Source organism: Hydra vulgaris, chromosome 03 (genome assembly GCF_038396675.1).
Source record: "Hydra vulgaris chromosome 03, alternate assembly HydraT2T_AEP".
Taxonomy (NCBI): Eukaryota; Metazoa; Cnidaria; class Hydrozoa; order Anthoathecata; family Hydridae; genus Hydra; species Hydra vulgaris.
In genome coordinates, this window is record NC_088922.1 from 22,705,001 (window position 1) to 22,729,365 (window position 24,365).

The window sequence follows — 24,365 nt, forward strand, 5'->3', positions numbered from 1 at the left end:
TAACAATATTTTTTGTTTTAGTTATTTTATTTATTTTTAAATATGTAAAAAAGTATTTATAAAAATAAAAATATCTTGAAATATTAATTAATATGTAGTATTCTCCAAAATCCACCAATCATCTCATTTGGTTCATTTGAAGAACTTAACTTACCTTACCAGGGTGTCAGCTAGCCCAATGGTGTCGCGAATAACGCGGAATTCCCAATGGGCTTAAAATTTCCAAAAGTCAATGATCTTTTTTTTTTTAGAGTGTTTTTTTGAGTTTTTTAGAACCTTTTCTAGAAAATTACCAACATTTTCTAGAACAACAACAATAAAAATTCCCAGTACGGCAAAAACGCGGTATAAAGTCTATTTCTGGCTAACGCCCTGCTTACCTATAATTATATCCATATAATATTAACATACATATTTTTACATTTCATTCAATTTATTTACATTTATTTATGCTAATCAACATATATTTATATATATAAAAAGTCTTATGAATCTACATTTATTTATTTACTTATATCCATACAAATTGATTTATGTGAAATATAATTTATCTTATTAGGTATACATTATCTAATTATAATAAAAAAACTTGTTTGTATAGAAATTCATAACCATTAAAATTGCAAAACTGAAGTTGGAAGCTATTGAAGAAATAATAAAAAAATTTTCTTTTAATAGCTTTGTTATTAATAAGGAGACTTAAAAAAGCAGTAAATAACATTTATGAAAAACCATAATTTTGCATATTTAAACATTTAGATTTACCAAATCCAAAACAATAAAAATTTTGCAGTTAATTTAAACAAAAATATATTTTCAAAGAAGTGTAATAAAGACATATTCTTAAAGATATTGTAATTTATTTTTATTATAACTCAATCTATGTTAATGCACAGGCTTGTGAATTTACAACTGACTTTATCTGAAAGACAAAGATGAAGTCAATTGTAATGAAATGACAAGATGAATGAACCAAAAAAAGAGAAACATTTCATAATGGCATTATACACATCTTATGAATACATTTAGAGATTTATTTAAAATCTTTTAATTTTATCCAATTTTTAAATTCAAACAACAATAACAAACCCAACAACAACAACATCAACAAACCAACTCAAGTGTAAAAAGTGACATAAACTTTTGGGCAAAACTTCAACACTTTAAAATAATAAATGGTATCAGTGCAAAAATTAAAACCAAGGTTTAGCTTTGTCAAACACGCATACCAAGCAATGAGTAAAAGTTTTATTGCACTAAAAATGGACGCACAAGTGACAACTCAACTTAACATCAAGAATTTCTCAGCAACTCAACATCTAGAATTTCTCAGCAATTCAACATCCAGAATTTCTCAGCAATTCAACATCCAGAATTTCTCAGCAATTCAACATCCAGAATTTCTCAGCAATTCAACATCCAGAATTTCTCAGCAACTCAACATCCAGAATTTCTCAGCAATTCAACATCCAGAATTTCTCAGCAACTCAACATCCAGAATTTCTCAGCAACTCAACATTCAGAATTTCTCAGCAACTCAACATCCAGAATTTCTCAGCAATTCAACATCCAGAATTTCAACATTATAAAATGCTCATTAAAGATAGCTCAAAAAAAAAATAAACTTTTCCTGTAAAAAAAAGGCACTAGTTTTTAACTATTTTAATTAACTATTTTATGCTATAATAATATATTTTAATCATATATATTTAACCACTATTATATAATTATACAATTTAAACTATTTAACCACTAATATTAACTATTAACTCACATGCTCTTTAAATACTTGAGAAAAATCTTTAATGCAAGTTTTTTTTAAAAAAAGAACAACATCTTCCACATTCCACATGCTAGGGCGATTCATAATATCGATACCAGCGGCTAAGATTTAATGTAATAAAAACTAATAACAGTTTTTATTTCTGTAAAAATTGAAACAAACAAAAGTTAAAAAAAAAAGATTACCTTGGATATTATTCAATATATTTATTTCTGCACTTTCAATTTCGACACCACCATCTTTTAACCTACTTTTGTCTGTGAGACTACAATTATGACTAAGAGCGTTACAGGTGAAACAAAAGGATTCTGTTTGAGATGCTGTATCTACATAAACTGGTTGATAATTAAATATTTCAGTCTGAGATATTGCTGGCCAAGTTACATGTTTTTTAGTATTTTTATCTGGATTTCGAGAGTCTTGATTACACTTTATCTGGTTCAAACTTAATGGCTCATTTTTTTCCAAATCCATGACTGAATGAATGTCACCATCTTCGAATTCAATAAACCTAGAGCTAACAAGCAAATAATTTTTTTTTAATTTGAACAACTTTAAAAATTTTAACCAACTATAGCCAAATATAACAGTTATCAAAATAATTTAAACACCAAGTTACCAAGTAATTTTTTTAAGAAAAAAGTCAATAATAATTCTTATTTTTAAATGAAAAGTTTGAAACTAAAATTTAAACAGGTCAAATTTTTTATCTAATCTTACTTCAAGATTCAAAGTATTTTTCATTCATAAAATATGATTGAAAAATTCAAATAGTCAACATAATTTTTAACAATAATTAATAACATAAACTTTATAATAAAAATACTCAATAAACCAGAATAATAATTTTAAAAGTAATAAAACAAATGTTCAATGAACCACCTATCAGGTGAATTAAGTAACTCAATGAACAGTTGGTTAGGTGAATATTCATAAACTCAATAAACCATCAATCAGGTGAATAACTATAACTTAATAGGCCAATCTTCAACTAAATCTTTAACTTAACTATCTTTAAACTTAACAAACCATTTTTTAACTCAATAAACCATCATTCTGGCAAATAACTCAATAAATCATCAATCAAATCAACAGACTATTAAATTAAGTACACAGATAATCAACTTAATATCACATAAATAAAAACAATAACTTACCTAAACAACCTCTAAAGTTTTATTTCTTGTGACTGTTAAATTTTTGTATACTCTTAATCAATTTTTTAGAAAATCTGTTTTTAAAACTAAATTTTTTAAATAACAAAATCTGAAAAGATCTACTGACTAACCTTTTAGGATGTTGAAAAGAAGAAGCCAGATAAGAACCAGGGTTCGATGTTAACCTCTGATAAATCAATGGTATGGAGATGGCATTGGAAGGTTTGTTTAAACAACGTGGACAAGAAGCATACATTTCAGTTGAAAATAAGTTAGGACAAGACCTTAAATTGTCTGCAAACTGTTTAAGAATATCCCATAATGATGAAACATGATCAATAACAGTAAGACAACATTGAAATGTTGTGCCTTCACAAACAGTAGTGATTACACAATTTCCTCTACCTACAATTGACATATAATATATATGTATGTATGTATATATACAGTTTACTTTGGTGTACTTTAATTAATTGTATAATATATATAGTTTTTAGGATTTTATATATATATACATACATACATATATATATATATATATATATATATATATATATATATATATATATATATATATATATATATATATTTATATATATATATATATATATATATATATATATATATATATATATATACACCATAAAATGCCTCTTAAGTTTGGTCACTTAAGCTTATTATTTATAACTAGAACAGGAACAGAAAATAAACCCAAACCGGAATAGGGACCGAAATCAAAACCAAAAATCAATAATATATATTACTTTTTAAAGTTAATTTTAATTTAAATAAAATATTAAATCAATAAAAATAACTAGTAACAAAATCCAACAACTGGAAGATTTTTTCGACAAAAAAGAAATTTTTCCAAATTTTATGGATGGATTCTGTTTCTTTCATTTGAGAGAATATCTCCAGCTGTAGAAAACAGTCTTTCAACATCTGTAGATGTTGGAGGTGGTATGAGGTACTTGATTTTGAAATTTGCATTTTTTTCATAGCTTTTCCAAAACTCAAGGCATTGAGAAGCCATTGGACTATCCAAAAAATCATTCAATGCTTCTTTTATCATTTTGGAAGATGAACGTGCATTTGGTCCTATTTGAGTTTGAGATTGTGCAATAACTTTTGACATTATATGAACAAACGATAGAATTTGAGTTGGAAGAGCCAATTCATCTAGAGGTTCAAAACTGTCCATTTGGGACATGACAATGTGTTTAGGATTTTGACCTTGAGATCTGAAAAAATACCATTTGTATCTTGGATCAAGTAGAGTAGGAGCTGAATAATGTTCTGTAATTTCAATTGCTGAAAAACGATTTTCCACTGCATTTTTCATAGAAATTTTCAACTCCTGAGTACTGATATTGCTAGAGGTTGTCTCCAAAATTTTAATTATTGTTGTCACAATTGGAATGAAGGAACTGATGCAAGAGTCAACATCTGACAACATTTTTATTGCCTCCTCAAAAACACTTAAAATGTTCACCAATTTTTCACAGAGGCTCCAATCTTGGACAGAAAATTCAATTCCCACTGAAGGAAATTTGATTAAGGTGGCAGCAATGGCTGGCTTCAGGTGTAAAGTTCGCTCAAGCATATAATAGGTAGAGTTCCATCTTGTGGCAACACCGCTTTTTCATCCAAATCTAAATTTTGTACCCATTTGGATTTCTTGCTGTCTGTAAAGTTCAGTGTAGAAAACAGTAGAATGGGATGCGTAAGAACAGAGTTTTTAACTCTTTGCAATCAGTTCATCTATGATTGGATGTGAAAATAGTTCTTTTTTGATGACAAGTTGAAGGGAGTGGTCAAGGCATCCAACTGACACATAATTACAGCTTGGTTCATTAAAGGCTGTCTTTACATTTGCTGCATTGTCTCTTAAGCAAACTTCAATTTTTAAAGAAATTTCCCACTCTTCTGCTGTTGTTTTGATCTTGTTGAAAATATTTTTTGCAGTATGCCTTTCATCAAATTGAGAAGAAGAGATGCAGAATTTGACATGGTTCCAATCTTTAGAAATAAAGAGAACCGCCATCCCCAGGTAGCTATGATGAAATGATGACCATGCATCAAGACAGATTAACAAACTTTCAGCTTCTGATTAAACCAACTTTTCCTTGAGAGCAAATTTTAACTTTTCATAAGTTGGATCCAGTAAACTTCTGTAGTATTTTTTGCTAGCAATTTTGTAATTAGGAGCAACAAGAGCATAGTGCCTCAAAAACCCAGCATCATTGACAATAGACCACGGTTGGAGGTCAAGAACCATCATTTCAAATATTTGACTTATTGAAATTTTTGGCCTTTTTCAGAATTAGAGTCAATTTTTGAAGAAGCTTGAACCCAGTTTACAATTGTAGATTTTAACATGTCAATTCTTTGTTTTATTGATCGTATATTGAAGATTGGAACTATCTTTCTTTTGTTTAATTTCAATTCAGCTTCTTTGTTGGCTTTTGGATTTCCTGAACTTTCTGGCATAAGTTTGATGTCAGGATGATGATTCTTCAGGTGTGACCTAAGTCCATATAATACCTGTTTTTTGGGGTCATCTGATCCTCTTGAAACTTTGTCATAGCATATTTTGCGCTGAACTATTCTTGGATTGTTTGCTTCAATTATGAAGTATTTCCATGGTAAACTTGTTTTTCTTTTTAAATTCATTTTGTTAGAATGAAATATAAGACGGTTTTTCAATGTTGCTGGTTTGCGTCAAATGTTAAAAATATAATTGACAAGCTTTTTGTATTTCCAATATTTATTGTAATGATTGCTACACAAAAATTCCCTTTGGACAATAATTACCAATATGCTCTCTTTGGACAAATATTAACAACTTCAACACTACAATTCTCTTAAGGAAATTATAGTGTTGAAATTGTTGTCCAACTGAAGTAGTTGTCCAATTGGACATTATTTTCCAAGGGAAATTTTGCGTGAATGCAATTAAAAACGTTGCATTAAACTTAAAAAAGAGTTGATTGAAGAGAAACAACAGATAATTTAACACTTTATAGATTATATAAAACTAGGATAAAGGTTGAATTTTTTAAATTAATTGTAATATTTAATATATATATCTATTTATATAAAAGCTATACTTATAACAACAATATTATTGTTCAAATTATAACAATAAAAAACTTAACAAGATATGATTATAAACTTAAACAAAAAAATTATTTCATTTTTAAACAAAGCAAAATCTTATTTCTGTTAATTCTCAAGCTTATCATTTATTTTAAAAAACCTTTTTTTAAACTATTTTATCAAAATGGTAATGCTTAATAAAGCTTTAAGATATCCATTTTTAGTAGCATTTTGAACCAAAATTCCAGCCGGAGCCAAAAAATCCAGTCATGGTTGTGGCCGGAACCGGAATGCTAATAATAATAATATTAAATAAATAGTATATATACTAATAATAATAATAATAATAATAATAATAATAATAATAATAATAATAATAATAATAATAGTATATATACTAATGCTAAATGTTAGCTTGAACTAAATTAATTTTCGAGTTTGGTTATTTAAAGCTTTAATAAATTGCACATTTTTGAAATTTCCTTATGCTAATGAATTATTTCAGGGCGGTTCAATTGATCTTTTTTTTTTGTAATTCGTTCACATACATTTTTCACAACTAACGCTTCACAATATTTCTGGTAATTGTGGTTTTTATCGTTTAGTGACGCGTTGTTGCATAATCCATAAGTAAATAAAGTTATAGTGTTTTAAAACTCCACTGATTTTGAAGAAAAAGAGTATTTAATATTTAAAAATCAAAATTTTTTCATATATTGTTAACTTGGTGACTCTTAATATAATTAGTGATAAATATGATCATTTTATTCAATACTTTTCTTATTTTAGGTTCCATTTGTATGCATAATTTCAAAAAATCTTGTTTTGCAAACAAATTATTTTAGCAGATTTCAAATAAATATCATTTTTTTATGATTCTTATGCACAGCGATGAAAAATATTATTGGAGAAAAAAAAAGTATAAAAGTTAGAATATCCATGCAGTTTTGTTATTTATTCTTAAACGACTGATGAGACATGGTGACCGAACTTAGGAAGTTACATGGTGACTGAACTATGAATGCATGTTTAGATAACATCTTTGATGTCGCACCAAAATTGCCTGCTGCTGAGGGCTTCATATACATATGTCCACTATCTTATAGCCTGCTGCCATAAATAATATTTGCGATGTAGCCGCACATATTTTTTATGTGGGGCTACATCGACTGAGGGTTTGACACAGGGCAGCAATCTTTTCTTTCATTATTCTTTGTTTTTTCTCTGAAAATTCTGTATGGTATGAAGGTAGGAAAAACTAGAAACAATTTGTTATGTATATACGTTATAGTAGATATATATATATATATATATATATATATATATATATATATATATATATATATATATATATATATATGTATATAAATTTATATAAATACATATGCTATAGTAGATATAAATGTGTGTATGTGTTGTGTATATATACAAAACACACATTTTGCATATATAAATGTATGTAAGGATATATAAATATATTCGCTATAGTAGATAAATATGTTTTTGTTGTGTGTATATATATATATATATATATATATATATATATATATATATATATATTTAAATATGTTGTCTGTTGTATACTTTAGGTTTTAAAACGCCCACTAAAATCAAGACAGCTTTTCAAAAAAAGAAAAAAGTAAAAAATAATGAAAAAAATTTCTTTTTTTCTTCTTTTTTAAAAAGTGCACGTCACTTTATTAAACTCTTTTTATTTTATTTAATTTGATCTCATATAAAAAAAATAAACTTATTTAAGTAATTCCAAAAAGAAAAGCATTATTTCTACAACTAAAGAAAAATTACCAGGCTTCAGAAACCCTATAACAGTTTTTGGTGATATTGCACAAGCAATGATGTCTTCTAAAACTCCTTTAAGAACATGTATGATTTCTCCTTTGCGAATTGGAGTCAGTTTTCGAAATTTTTCTACATCAATGTAAGGGCCACAAACACATTCTATATTGATACAAACTTCTGCTATAAAAATATAGTTGAAAATGTTAAAAAAAAAAATCAAAATATCCAAAAAACTTTATATATAATTTTGATTATCAATAATACTAATCAGTACCTTGATTTAGTGATTTAGGCTTTATTGGAGTAGTTTTTTCTGCATGCATAGCAATTTCATGCATAGAAAGTTTTGAAGAAGATTTAGGGGAGTATCTGGAACTAGAACAAGAAGATCCAAAACTAAAAACAAATCTTCAGAAAAATAAAAATATCCTAACAATAGAAACAGAATAGTTATAAAAATAGAAAAACAGAAAAAAAGCCGTTGATTAATAAAACCTTACTTTGATAAAGTATTTTTTGCATCACCTAAAAAAAAATTTTTTTAATTTTAAATTTTTCTGTGATAAATCTTACTGATAATGTCATACTTAAATGGCCATCTGCAGGGACTTTAGAACATATATCAACCAAGAGTTCAGATTTAAGCAGACACTATCTACATATAAAAGACTTTTATTGCACAAAAAAAAAAAAAAAAACATAATTTCTTGATTATTCTTTTTTCTGCTATTTTTCTTTTTCTTCCTTTATTCTTCTATTCTTTATCAAAAATTTATTTGCATAGAAAATTGTTGTTTCATATTAATGAATAAAGAGTGATAATTAGTAAATTTATATTAAGGGATAAAGTATGCACATAAACATTTAATCCTAAGGGATAAAGTGTGTACTTAACATTTAACACTAAGGGATAAAGTGTGTACATAAACATTTTCTTTTGAATAATAATAGCATAAGTAAATGGACTTCTTTTATTATAAAAAAAAAAAAAAAAAATTATAATTTACAGAAAAGATTTTAAGAAAATTTCTTTTTAAAATAGACATTTTAAAATTTTTTAAAATAATTTTATCTTTATTTTTTTATGTACCAATCATTACCATTAAATTGCTCATGGAACCTAAACAATAACTAAAAAAATACAAGATAAAGGTTTTTCACTGATATTTATAGTCTCGTAGGTTTTCGTTTTCTTTTTTTTTTTAATTATATTTTCTTTTATATTTTTAGAATTTTATTTTTTATTATATTTAATATCTCACACTTTTTTGTTTACTGTTTTAAATATTTAAAGGATGTTATGGTTTGACTCCAACTGTGAAAAGTTGGAAGTTTCACCTGATTTTCACCTCCAACTTTGAATTCTGCCCCAATAATTTTAAACCAAAAGTTTTAAAAAGATTTAAATATAGAACATATTGCATTATATCAAATTCAACTGTTGTGATTCGAAACATTTATACTTGAGAGTAATTAAAGTATTCATTTAAAATTGTTTTATTTTAAAGTTGTATTTATATATATATATATATATATATATATATATATATATATATATATATATATATATATATATATATATATATATATATATATATACATATATATATATATATATATATATATATATATATATTAGGGCTGTTCATGTGAACACAGGAAAAAAAAATTTTTCTCGGATTTGAATGCATAGTTGTTTATTTTGTGCCATTTGACATAGTAATTGACTGTGGAAAAAATCTTTCCAATCAGATAATGTTTAGGGGGTGCTCAATGACCATAAAGTTTTACGAAAAACGTCAAAAACGTGTAAAAAGTTCCAAAGTTCCAAAAATTTCTAGAACCTGGTTAGTTAGATTTTTTCCACTGAAATATTGTCTGATTGCGTGCTATATAGATTAATTAAAGTGCAGCAGATTAACTGTCATCAGGGCACCAGACTAAAAAATGTCTGCTAGTGTTTAAAACAACTGTGTTTATATCATTTTGTTAAAATTTGTATTCATAATTTTAATACTATTATTTAACTCAATTTAGAATTTGTTCAAACAGAATAAAAAGGTTTACAAGTATAAATATTATTTTTATTTGGAATTTCAGTTTGACAACAAATGTATTAATATTTTGATAGTACCTAACCTTAGTAACCTATTACAGAAAACTAGCATGGTAGTCTGGTAGTGTATTGTTTGTTATTAAGTGCAGATAATAATATTTTCTAATTTGAAAATATTTATTTAATTTCTTTAGTAATAATTATTATAATATATTGCTGCAGCTGCATAAACCAACAACTGAATGATAAGTTTGTATAATATGGTATTGAGTTTTGATTTTCTCATAATATTTCAGTTATCATTGAAATGGCAGCATCATCTCGTGTTGCTATCTCTACACGACTTCAAACCAAAATCTTTTTAATTGGACAACCAGAGCCAAATCTTCCAGATAAAGTTCTTCCCTTAACATCTGATGTTTTAAAAACATTTTTTTATCATCTTAATTCAACCAAAAAGTCAGTGCCTGAAAGTCTTAAAACAACTGTTGATGAACTGATTATTATTTGGAATAAAGCCCGTATTCCGACAGCATTTCATCCGAATGTAGTCTTAAAGTTGAAAACTTTAGTCCAGTAATTTAAATTAATAAAAAAAAAAAATCCAGATTGTCAGATTCTCAGAAATCAAGAGAGAAATCATTTACAGACACCATTGGCCTATTTTTGACATTGCCCACAAGGATGCTGAAACCATGATCAGAATTGAAGAAGATAAAGAATTTTTATTGGATCAGAGATGTCAGAGAAAAATGGTGATGTTTGGAGAGGACAAAGAACTTTCAAAATTAGAAGAAAGAAATGAAGCAAGGAAACAAGCAGAGAGAGAACGAAAGCTAAAAGAAGAGCAAAGACAATCTGGTGCGAGTGCAATAGTTCCTGTTATTGAACCTTTACATGACGAAAGTTATAGTGATGACAACGATAACGATGCTGTTGATAATGACAAAATGGTTGATAGAGATTTTGAGATAGAAATCCCTGTTTATTACAGACAACAAGTCAGTAAAGCAAGTTCTTCAGGGTTAGCTGAATCAAGTTTAGCAAGTACTCCAAAACGACAATGTATCTTAGATACAATTCTTGACTCGCCTGATGTTTCATCAACATTAGACAGAATTAATCTATCTGACACAAAATTTACTATACTAGCAGCAGCAATTGCAAGGGCTGGTGGACAGAACCTCGATGATGGATCATTGTCACGTTCTACAGTCCGTAGAAAACGAACCTATCATCGATCAAATATTGAAGCCACTGTTCGAACTGAATTCTGCGATTTGGACAAACCACCATTAATCGTCCACTGGGATGGCAAACTGATGATAGATCGTACAAATTCTGCAGCCCCTAAAGCAAATGTTGACCGGCTATCTGTAGGTGTGACAGGTCACAATGTTGACAAAATACTTGGAATAGCAAAACTATCAGCTGGAACTGGAGAAGCCCAAGCAAAAGCAGTTATTCATCTGCTTAATTTCTGGGACATAATTGGTGATGTTATTGGAATGAGTTTTGATACTACAGCCTCTAACACTGGCTCCAAAAATGGTGCATGTGTAGTTCTAGAGAAACATATAGGTAGAAATTTGTTATATTTTGCTTGCAGACACCATGTTCATGAGATCATAGTAGCAGGAGTGTTTGGATCACTATTTGGACCATCATCTGGTCCCAACATACCTCTTTTCCAGAGATTTCAGCAATATTGGCCCAAAGTTAATCAAGGAAATTTTAAACCTCTGGATGACAACCGAATGAAAATACCCCTGGTGCAAGAACTAAAAAATGAAGTGATTGCGTTCCTCAAAGAAAACCTGCATGTTAAAATGCCAAGGGATGACTACAAAGAAATCATGGATCTCTGTCTGTTAATACTTGGAAAACTGCCTGATCAAGAAGAGAAAAATTATCATTTCAAGATCCCTGGTGCTTATCAGATGGTTCGCTGGATGGCCAAGGTTATTTATTGTTTTAAGATTTATTTATTTCGTGAAGAGTTCAAGTTGACCACAAAAGAGGAAAAAAATCTCTGTGAATTTTGCTTATTTGCTAGTCTGGTTTATGTAAAATCTTGGATATCATGCACAAATGCCAGCGATGCTCCAGTTAATGACTTGTTTCTGTTTCAGCAACTTAAGCAGTTTGCAGTTGTGAATAAAACGATTTCCGAAGCAGCTGTCAAGAACTTTCAAAACCATTTGTGGTACCTTTGACCAGAATTGGTCCCTCTAGCTTTGTTTTCAAACAAACTTCAAACGGAAGAGAAGCGAAAAATGATTTCCAACATGAAATTTCACGGTGAGAACTGGTCTGAAAGATTGATCAAATTAAAGAACATTGAAAGTCTAGAGAAGAAATCTCTGGACATGCTGGTGACATCAGTTTCAGCAAGTGCGTTGCGGTCAATGAAGGTTGATATTGATTTTCTGTTCAACAACGATCCAGCTACCTGGAATGATTCCCCAGAATACCAAGAAGGAAAAAATTTAGTATATTCATTGAAAGTAGTAAACGATGCTGCCGAACGATCTGTGGCTTTAATGTCGATGTTTAATGAATCGATTACAAGGAATGAATCTGAAATGCAGAGGTTAATTCAGGTGGTTGAGGATCACAGAAAGCGAGTGCCAGATGCCAGAAAGTGTACTCTGAAGAGTTATAGTCCTCGCTAGCATTAACATTGCACGAACTATAACATTACGATAATTAAATGTTAATTGCTCATATGTTTTTTTGTTTATAATTCGTATTTTAACCAATGACAAAGAGTCAAAAATCCTAGTGTTTTATTTTGGAAAAATTCTGATATAACAAAAACCGCAGAACTTTAGTCGTATTGCAGTATTTTATTTCATTAATTTCTCTGCTAATAAACCAGTCTAAAGTGGATGTGGATTGTAATTTGTATTCAGAATTTAATATTTAGAGATAATTAAAACTGATCAAATCTGAAAAATCTAATTAACCGGGTTTTAGAAATTTGCGGAACTTTGTTACTTTTTCCATGTTTTTCACATTTTTCGTAAAACTTTATGGTCATTGAGCACCCCCTAAACATTATCTGATTGGAAAGATTTTTTGCAGAGTTAATTACTATGTCAAATGGCACAAAATAAACAACTATGCAATCAAATCTGAAAAAAAAATTTTTTTTGGACAGCCCTAATATATATATATATATATATATATATATATATATATATATATATATATATATATATATATAATATTATAACAATAACATATGTATAATTAAATAATAATAATTAAATTTAATAATCTTTATTATTATTTTTTTTTTCCTAGCATCTTCACTTCCAACAAGGCTGCAAGCAACAACTATTAGAGTTGGAAGTTTATAGAGCAAGATAACAATCGAAAGAGGACTTAGAAGATTGCAAATTATATAAATCAGGAAAACAAGATGAAGGAAGCAAATTCCAAAGAATTGGTGTTTGAGGAAAAAAAACTAGGCAAATAAGAATTTTTTTGAGCACTTAGGAACAGTCACAGTAAAAGGATGAGACTTAATTGAATACTGAGTAACACGAGAATGAATTTTAGTAGATGGCACACAAGACACTAGTTCTTTAAAGCAGTGCCCATTATAGTATTTATAGAAAAGAGAAAGAGAAGCAACATTACAACAATGTGGTAATGGTTGGTGGCTGGCTGCAAGAGCAGATCCAACTATGTTTACAATGCATTCTTGCACCTTGACTAAAAGAGAAAGGGCATCATTGGAAGATTTGCCCCAGATATGGCAACAGTATTCCATACAAGGACGGATTTGAGATTTATAGAGATAAAGAATAGAATTGAGAGTAAGAAAGTGTCAACCACGATAAAGATATGCAACCTTAGCAGATGCTAATTTTGCAATCAATTTAATATATGGTTTCCAAGAAAGATCGGAAGTAAGAGTTAATACTAAAAGATGAAGTGTAGATGACTCATTGAGTACATTAAAGTTCATAAATATAGGAAGATCTAGGTTATTGCGATAGCAATTAACTGAAAAAAATTGAGTTTTATCTGAGTTAAAGTTCACCAGCCACTGAGAGCTCCAAGCTGTGGCAGAAGTGAAATCCTTTTCAAGCTCAAATGCCCCCTCCAAGCAATCATCAATGAAGAAGAGCGCTGTCCATTGAGGACAACTTTTATATTACAATTGATTAGGAAGGATTCAATAATCTTAAAGATGTTATCTGAATAACCTGAATTTAATACTTAAATGAAAAAGTATTTTTATAAAAAAGTAAGTAAAAATTTTCTTTTAAAACTACTTATGTCTCAAACCAAAGAATTTTCTTCTTTCCTCATTATACTAAATAAACAAATATTATTAAACTTAAATATTAATATTTAATTATATATTATATGTATGTTATTATAAATATATTATGCTTAATACGAATATATTTACATATTAAAGAAAAAAATTCTCAAACATTTAAAAATAATAACCTGGAATTCGTAGTGGATGCTTTGCATGAGCACACCAGCCAACTGGAAAAAAATCACGATCCCCATAATGAGAGGAATATCCTAAACCAGGGTAACCATCGAATTCTATATACACTAATTCATCTTGAACTCTTACAACAGAGGCTACACCTATTACACTTGGATTCTGTTTATCTACTGCCTCTAACTTCATTCCAACCTCAAAACAATTTTTAGGTGGCATTGAAGGTACCTGAAATTATGAAGAGAAAAATCTCAACAACACACACTTAAGTAAAAAATTAACTAAAAGTCTGGGGAAAAAAAAACATACTTTTTTGAAGCATCTTGCAGTTGCAAGTTCTGCTTTCTGGATCTTTAAAGAATAAAATTGCATGTAGTTTTTTGGGTCATGCCTATAGCCTTAAACAATTAAATTATTTTTTTAAATATCAAGTTAATGTAAGTAATATAAAAATTATTTTAACTGTATATGCATTGAACAGTTTTCCTTAATATTATATACTATCTTGTGTCTATTTTTCTTAACTTCAGATCTCTTTTGTTTGTTACACAATTTCTTCTAACAATAAACTTTAAATTTATATCCAACCCATGCTAGCCCCAAAAACATAAATAGTTTAATATGAGAATCATACTAAAAATAATCCAAAAAACCTCATCAACTTAAAACTGTAAGTAAAGATTGCATAATTACATATTATAAGTAACTCATAAAATAAATAAATAAAATATTTTATATTATAATAATATAACAATTTATTACCAGTAAATTTTTGAAAATTTATATTTAAAATTTATATTGAAAATTTATATTATAATTTAATATTTTAGAATAGCAGGCATTCAGAAATGTTCATATAGTATTTCATATTTACCTGTTGGTGGAAGCAAAGAGCCACGATCAGTCCAACCAACAGGATGTATATCCCATGAATCACATAGTGTCCATATATCATACTTTGAAGAAGAGCCATCAAAGTGAAGAAGCAACCTAGGACCAATCATAAAGGCTACTGTAGCAAGACTAAAAATAATTTGATTGGAATCTTTTACTTGATCGTGTCTTCGTGCTTCAAGTTTCATCCCAACTGAAAATGCATTTGATGGGGGATAAGAAGCCTAAAAGCATTACCAAATTTTAATTATTTTATTATTTTACTGTCATGTTTTAATCCTATAATTTATTTATTTAATTTAATATATTTTTCTTATTTATATTTTATTTATTAATTAATTTCGTTATTCAAAGGTTCAAATGTTAACATTTTTAATTTTGAAAAATTAACAAAAAAAAAAAACAGAATAAAAAATAAAGAAACACATATTATGCAATAACAGAAGTTTTATGAAATCAAAAGACAAACTAACATAAAATCAAATATTTATAAAAAATATAAATATTTATATATATAAAAACTTTAAGATTATATCTTTAATCTATTTAGATTAGATTTAAGTGACTTTATTTATTATATTTCATTATCTTTGTTACTTTTTCTTTTATTTTTATTTTACTGTCTAGTCTTAATTCTTTAATTTATTTATTATATTTTTAATTTATTAATTATATTTTTATTATTTAAATTATTTATTTATTAATTTATCTATTAAAAGTTCAAATGTTAAATACAACACTAATTATATAACATTTTGATTTTAATTATTAACTGCTAAGACCATAACACCTAATAATCTTTCCATAACCATACCATAACACCTAGTAATCTTACCGTAACCATACCATAACACCTAATAATCTCACCGTAACCATACCATAACACCTAATAATCTTACCATAACCATACCATAAAACCTAATAATCTTACCATAACCATACCATAACACTTAATAATCTAATAAACAAATAACTTAAATCTACTTTAAAACATCAAGCAATTTCTAAATCAGTTTATGCTCTGTTTAGACATTAAACAAGAAAACCATCTAAAAATAGAACTTTTGATATATCAGACAAAATCTTTTGAAAATGGTCTTAGTAAACCAACAAACCATATAATCAAAAATGTTACAGTAAAAGTATTGATAAAAAGAGCTTAAATAGCAAGTTCAAAGTAAAGGTTTTATATTAAAAGATTTTTTTATAATACTATTTAACATTAATTTTTTAATGATAAATAGTTTATTTACAATTAAAAATAATTATTTGTTATTTTATTTTATTAAATGTTATTTTACAACATAAAAAATAATCAATGTGGTATTTCTAAGGACATTATTTAAATTTTGCTCAAGGTTTCTGTGGTAACATTTAATTTTTTGGAAATTTCAAAAAACCTGAAAGTTTGCATTTCATGCAAACCTATAAAAACTTTTTTTGTTTTCTGTTTGTTTATAACATTTTAAACTGATTTTATGGACTCAACACAAAAACATTTGTACACAAAATTTTAATATGAAACTTTTGCTAAACATAATAAACACCTTAGTTGTTGATAAACATGTTTCATTAATGCACAAAATCTGTATAATAACCCTAATAGTAAAGTATTTTTTTCATATAGGAAACATAAAATACCAGATAATATTTATCTTTTTTTTTAATGAAAAATATTTATCAGTCTAATGTATAAAAATAATATTATAATACATTATGTTTATAAAGTTCCATAGGCAAGGAAATGTCAAAAATTACTCATTTTTTTAAATATTGCATAAAAATATAAACTTTTACATTCTTTCTATTTAAAAAGATAAGAAAAGCATATACTACATTTTTTATATATGTATATAGATGTGAAATTGATCATCAATATGTCTTTATAAAAAATATAACTATGTTTTTTTAATATTTGATTTAACAGATAGTTTTTTAAATTATATAAATTCTCTATATCGTTGTTTGCGCAAAAAAAAAAAGTATTTAATACTATAATAGTAAAGCAATATGAAATATTAAAGGTGTTTTCAGAAGTACTTGATGTTTACTACTAGCATCAAGCAAAATATTTTATCTGTTTTTGACATCCTGGACTGAGCAATGATTTTATTATGAGATAATTGTCATTTTTATAACCCGGCCAGATTATTACATCATTAATATCATTTTTATTGCATAGCTGTTCTATATTTTAAATAGACCAATATTAAAAAAAAACTATTAAACTTCTTACAAGCATGATTCTATACTTTTTTTGTATATATCTATTATTATCGGGTACAAAATAAAAGAGTAGCCTATTTTTTAACATAGGGACACCCACATGTTAATCATTTTGTATTTTAAAGATATATACCATATTATATATTGTTATACTATTAGCTGTTCTTTTTTAATTTTAGATGAATAGAAGATATACACTTATAAAAAAGAGAAAGACTGCAACAACAAAAAAAGATAAAACTGTAAATTGTAAATTGAATATGTGAAAAATATTTCACAAGTTTTAATAAAAATCTTGGTTGAAGGCCAGAGATACCCTCTAATGAATCTTCAACATGATCATAGGACAGAAAAGTTTCTAATGGATTTGTACTTTACTAATGATATATAATTTTGTATATAATTGATTACTAATAATAATAATTTTCTATAATAAACAGTATTATAGAAACATTTATCCAGTTGTTTATCAAACAATGTTGATTATCATTGAATTTATGATTCATGGTCAAACTAAATTGCATAAAAAAATTATGTAAAATACCTGTCTGCAGTACATCCAATCAGCAGGTTCAGAATTTGTTTCAGATAAGTACTCTGCCCAGTTAAATGGTGATAAATTAACTAAATTTAAAGAAATTAAAGAAACAAACTTTTGTTAATGGCCCATTGCCCACAGTTTGAAAATAAAAAAACATATAATATAGAAATGTCATATATATATATATATATATATATATATATATATATATATATATATATATATATATATATATATATATATATATATATATATATATATATATAAATGACATTTCTATATTATATTTATAAAATAACAAATAAAATTATATATAATATATGATAATTATGATAATATATAATATTGTAATTTAAATCAAGTAAGAAGTTATAGATTAGGAAATAAATTTTTTTACTTATATATAACAATATTTATGTTTTATGCCATAAAAATTATTTTCAGAATTCAACTACTGTTGAATCAAATTGATCAGCTTCAGTGGCTTATCTAACAATATCAACCCACATCATACCAATACAAATCCATAACATAACAATATCAATCCATAGATATGTGCATTCTTCAAAACTTTTTAAGAATGTCTGCTCATTTAGCTCATCCTACAACCAACATTTGAAAAAAAATCAACATGTTGCGCTAGCAAATGATTCAGCATATATCTACAATGTAAAAGTTGATTCTCTATATAAAACCACAAAAAAATCCATTTGTATACTTTACCCTACTGGGATTTTATAACCCAGAACAACCATTCAGACAGCTTTAATAGTAGCTACAAAAATTTCAACTTTAACTGTACCAACTTCATTGGCATGGTGGTAAGCTACTTTAACATAAATATCTGAGTTCTGAAATATATTAACTTGATATTCGATCAGTGCTATGTTGGTAATTCAGATGTAGATGTTACTGCTGTAGAATTTCTCACTCCAAATTGTTGCAACTTCCCCCCACTGAAACCTGACTTTTTCTCCCTTTCGTGCAGCACCACAGAATCACAAGCAACTTGAAAGAATGGTGTTTAAAAAAGCCTTGCATAAAATCAAAAAACTTGTTTATAAAACCCTGAGCATACACAAGCTTTAAATAGAAGTGTTACAATAACCCTCAACTTTTTTATAAATTAATTGACTAAAACAAAGGCTAAATAAATTGTATTTGAGGTCTCAGGAATGGCAACAGCAAGCTAACATCCAACAAAAACTGAGATGTACAATATGCTAAACAGTTTATCTCTTCATTATTAAGTAATCAAGGTCCTGGCCCCAGCTGGAAAATGAACTTATTACAAACCTGACCCCAGTCCCAGCAAAATTGTAAGATTTAGTAGGAGTTGATAGTTGGGGCTAGGAAAAAATTATAATATAAATACTTTATATATCATAAATTTATGCACATATTTACTATTTATTATATACTGACATACAAAAAATACTATGGAGTGTTCGCTTTGATGACATTTTGATACCATTTCATTTCTTTTGTTTCATAATTTCAATTTTGATATTATTATGTGGTAATTTTTAGTTAAGCAAAGGTTGCATAATTTTCCTCCAGGTTTAAACGATTGCGGTTTATCAATAATTTTCCATGTTATAATAGGATTTAAACATCCCTTTTTTTAAATTTCCCACATAAACTTGGAGAGTTCTGTTAAATTTGCTTTGCTCGTATTGGAATGAGTTTTTGCGTTTGTACCAGCGGTCTTTAAAAGTATTCTCTGTTAGTCCGATATAATTGAATCCGCTATCTTGTGGTGAAGTTTTTGCTTTACAGCTGTATACTATACTTTTTTGGAGGCATTTTCCTTCCAAAGAGCATTGTGAAGTTTGTTGGCAGTTGCATTTTTGGTTGGTTGAAGCAGTCTTTCACAGGAAGACGTGCAATCACACATCTTTATATGACCAGGTAAATTACATTTTGTTTTGACAATTTAACCGCGGCTATTTCAAAAAACATTGTAAAAACGCGCTGAATGAAAAATATTCTGAATTATACCTTAAGTTAAATTACATCAGAATTTAAGTTAAATTCCATCAAAACTTTTAACAAATGTTTTTATATTAGTGAAACGCTTTTAAATAAAGTAACAATTTACAGATAATGGTTTTTTTTTAAAGTATAATTGACAGTTGTATATATTTTTTTAATTTATAATATATAAACTGTTTAAGTGTGCATTTTTTATAATAAATATTATTAAAAAATAAAAAGTTGTTTTCTTTTTATAAACGATGACATTCTACAACAACGAAAGTCTCTTTAACAAATTTTAATATAAGAATAATTAAAGTTAATACATTTCAAAAGATAAATAAAATTTTGTTGAAAAAAAAAAGACAAATGTTTTAGAAAGCCGTTACAATTAAATAAGTTTGATCTTAAATGCTTTTATATTATCGAAACACTTTTTAATGAAGTAACAAAACATTTCTAATGAATTTTTATAATAAGTATTAAAAACTGTTTGTTTTTACTTATATAGTTATATATTTTTTATGATAAATATTTATCTTTTGAAACATATTAGAAAACTAAAAAACAAAATACAAGTGTTAAAACAAATAATGTAATGATTTTTAAATTCGTAAATTAAATAGACTTTGCATTTTAGTTTGATGAGTTTTGTTTTAGTTGGGTTATATGTATCGTCCCCTCAGTATTATCTTGTTCTATCTACAAATGTAATAAATAAAATGTTCTATCTAATATACAAAATAAATGCAAAAAAGATATATATGTATATATATAAATACAATGTTCTAACTGATATAATATATTATATTACATAGAACATTGTATTTATTTATATATAATTTTTTTTTTGTATTTATTATTATTGTCACCCTCCAGATGAAATAATTTCTATCTCAGAAACACGAGCTGAAATTAAACTTCAAGCCATATTGAATAAAACAACTGAACGTTTAATTGAAACACTAAGTCAATTTCCCAAAAATGCATCCTCTAATTTGTGGCTTACATTAATAAGCAAATAAGGGTGTGACGGAAGTTCTGGTCACAGTACCTATAAACAAAGATTTGAGAACTCCAATGCTAATGATGAGTTTCTGTTTGTGTTTGCATTTGTCCAGTTAAGATTCAGTGATGACTCTAAAACTATTATTTGGCAAAATTAAAATTTTTTGTGAAACACAATCTGTTACTTACGATGTCAGATGGAAAAGTATGCAATACTTTAACCGATACGCGCTCTACACAAAAATGTTATATTTGTGGTGCTACTCCAAAATTGATGAATGGTGAATTAAAAGGTATGGTTAATAAAAAAGAAAATTAAAATTTTGGTCTGTCTACCTTGCATGCTTGGATATGTACTTTTGAATGCTTGCTACACATTAGCTACCATTTTGACATTAAAAAGTGGCAAGTTAGAGGCAATGAGGATAAATGTAGTATCAGAGAATGTTCGGAAGAGATTAAGCAAAAGTTTAGAAAACAAATGGGACTTATTGTGGATAGACCAAAAAGTTATTATGGCAATACAAATGATGTCAACACAGCTCGCAGATTTTTTTTAAATCCAGAAAAGAGCAGAGAGATTACAGGATTAGAAGTCAAATTAATTAAAAAGTTTAGTGTTTTATTAAGAACGCTATCTTCTGGCTATGACATTGATTGTGTTCAATTTGAAAAACTTTGTTCTGAAACAAGGACTTTATATTTACATTTATATTTGTGGTATTACATGCCTGTTACAGTGCATAAAATTTTAATGCATAGCACAGAAGTTATAAAGTAGTGTATTCTTCCGATTGGCCAGCTCTCAGAAGAATCTCAAGAAGCACAAAATAATGATTGTAGGAAATTTCAAGTACATCATATTAGGAAAAAGTCACATATTTCTACAAATATGGTTTTGTTAAATATGCCCTTAATAACCTCTGACCCTGTTATCAATTCACATTGAGAACAGCCTGGAAAAAGAAGCAAAAAATTGCCAGTAGAGGTTTTGAGTTTGATTGATCTGGCTCCAAGAATAAGAAATTGTAACTTGTCCAATGAATCAAATAATGAGTCATCTGAAGATTCAGTGATGAGTGTTTGGTGGATACAAACAAGAAGTTTTCTGATAACTAAATATAAAATTTATTGTATAATAATATATATCCTTGTTTCATAAATATATTTTTTCTTTTTTACCTCATTTTTTTTATTATAACAGTGGTTGTTGCAATTAGGGGGATGGGGGAGGTGTAGACGAGGGCTTTTCCCCTTATTCTCCCCAAAAAAACTTCTTAGTTATTAAAACCAAGGTAATTATTCAATAAAACAAAAAAATATTATTTATTTCAAATTTTCATGACTAGAACAATGGAATTCGTGAACAAAATATTTTTGTCCAGCTAGATTATATGAAACGATTCACTGTGAAATGTCGAGAAAAGAAAGTAATTAATTTATGTTAAATGATAGTAAAAAAATTTAATTAAAAATTAGAAAGAAAAAAAAAATTGAAACAAAATAGACATTCCACAATAAATACATTTACAAAATTTGCTTTTCTTAATTAATAAAATAAACTTGTTTTGCGGTAATTTATTTTATTGAGATAGTTTAAAAAAGTTAATGTACTTGAATAATAAAAAAAAATAAAGATAATTTGATGATGTCAAAAATGCTAAGAGCTAATGAGTTAAGCCATTTTTTATTTAAAACAAGGCCTGTATATGGATATAAACATATACTTGCTTTTTCTTTAGATGCTGGCATACAATATCTTTACATATTTATAGAAGCTTTAGTATTTATATGGTGTAGTTTATTACTCAAAAGAGAAGTTGAAGATTAGATGGGTGTGTGGTATGACTCTAACAAGACAAGAAACCATAATTTTAGGCAGAGATTATAAAATTAATGTATCAAACAATGTCAGAAACGATTAAAGTGGTTTAGTTATCAGCATGTAGAAAAGTAGCAACATAGGTAGCAGGAGAATATGGTAGAGTAAGAAGTAAAAAAATTTTGAGAGAGTGCATTTCGTATGGTATAAATGAACTTAAGTTAAGGAAAGAAGATGCTTGAAATTGTTTGTAATAGAGAAACAGCACAAATGAATAAGGCTAAAGCTTGATAATAATGATTATGATGATGACGGTGATGATGATTATGATCATGTTGATAATGATGAACTTTCCAGTGATTCTCTAGTTTTCCAAAAGAATCATACCAATAAGATTTATAGTATAAAAGATATCTTCTCTCAATCCACTACCAAGTTGAATTTCTCAAAACTGGACAAACTACCATGCACTAATGGATTCCATTTGTATATTCTCTCAGAAGCCCAAGCAGAAGTAGTCCTGTCCATCTCAAAAATCTACCTAAAGGCTTAAATTACCATTACTGTTCCTGCTTGCTGGATGCAAGCCAACAACACATTCATTTTAAAGAGGTTTGCGAATTTTTATTTTTGCAAACCTCTCTAAAACCCTGTTGCTGCAAAGGAGTGCCTTATACATTTTTTTAAATTTATTATTTTTTACACCTGTTTTTATTAAATATGATTACTATTTATAAAAGTTTTATACTTTTTATAAAACTTTTAACATTTTTTTTTCTTCATAAAAATACTAATTAAAAATGTTTTTTTTTTGAGAACCAGGTTAAGATACATGTAAAGAAATTTTTTTTGGATAATAAATAAAAACAAAAATTTATACATTTCAACCCACTCTAATATTTATATATACTGTAAAATCGTCTAAGTTCGGTCACTTAAGCTTACAACATTCATATCTCAGGCATGAATAAACATTTTTTATAGCTTTCTATTCACTCACTGGCGAGTCCGCATTTTTTGATTTTTTGATTTTTTTTTTATGGAGGCCAAAACTTCACAGCGGTTTTTGAAGCAAATCTTTTGATCGTACAGCCCTGAAATTTTACAAATAATCTTATGCCGACTAACAATAGCTATATTTGTTACATTTGATTCAATAAGGCTTTTAGATTTAGTAAAATGAATTAATTTGTTTTTTAAGAGAGCGATAAATTTGTAATGGCAAGTTAGCGTAACGGTCTTCAAAAATTCAAAAATTTTATCAAAACTAAAAAGTAGAAAATAAAAAAAATAAAAAAAACTTTTTAAAAATAGCTTTCTATTCAATTGACTAAAAAGTAGAAAATAACTTTTTTCTGTTTCTAGTACTCGTGGAAATCATGTACTTAGTAATAATCACTTTTGTAAAGCCAATACTGGAAGACATTGAAGGCAATTCATGTACGTATGTAAACAAACAAACTCATCGAAGTAAAGGAATAGAAAGTTTGGCGCCTTTTAAGTCAGATGCTTTCAAAATCAAATTCGT

General features: G+C 27.2%; 1 protein-coding gene across 5 annotated transcripts in view; it reads right to left on the bottom strand.

The window, feature by feature from the left end:
* Nucleotides 1–24,365, bottom strand: part of LOC100214282 (sex comb on midleg-like protein 2) — a 52,119-nt gene that overhangs the window by 4,112 nt on the left and 23,642 nt on the right. For 3 of the 5 annotated variants that reach the window (XM_065792668.1, XM_065792666.1, XM_065792670.1), the window contains 10 exons: nt 18,034–18,113; nt 15,244–15,487; nt 14,679–14,767; nt 14,366–14,597; nt 8,340–8,364; nt 8,114–8,235; nt 7,846–8,019; nt 3,072–3,345; nt 1,969–2,300; nt 1,775–1,884 (listed from right to left, as the gene is read on the bottom strand). In XM_065792668.1, coding sequence (XP_065648740.1) covers nt 1,775–1,884; nt 1,969–2,300; nt 3,072–3,345; nt 7,846–8,019; nt 8,114–8,235; nt 8,340–8,364; nt 14,366–14,597; nt 14,679–14,767; nt 15,244–15,487; nt 18,034–18,113 — 1,682 coding nt within the window. The remainder of the gene's footprint in view (nt 1–1,774; nt 1,885–1,968; nt 2,301–3,071; nt 3,346–7,845; nt 8,020–8,113; nt 8,236–8,339; nt 8,365–14,365; nt 14,598–14,678; nt 14,768–15,243; nt 15,488–18,033; nt 18,114–24,365) is intronic. The other 2 variants (XM_065792669.1, XM_065792667.1) reach the window with 1 other exon arrangement.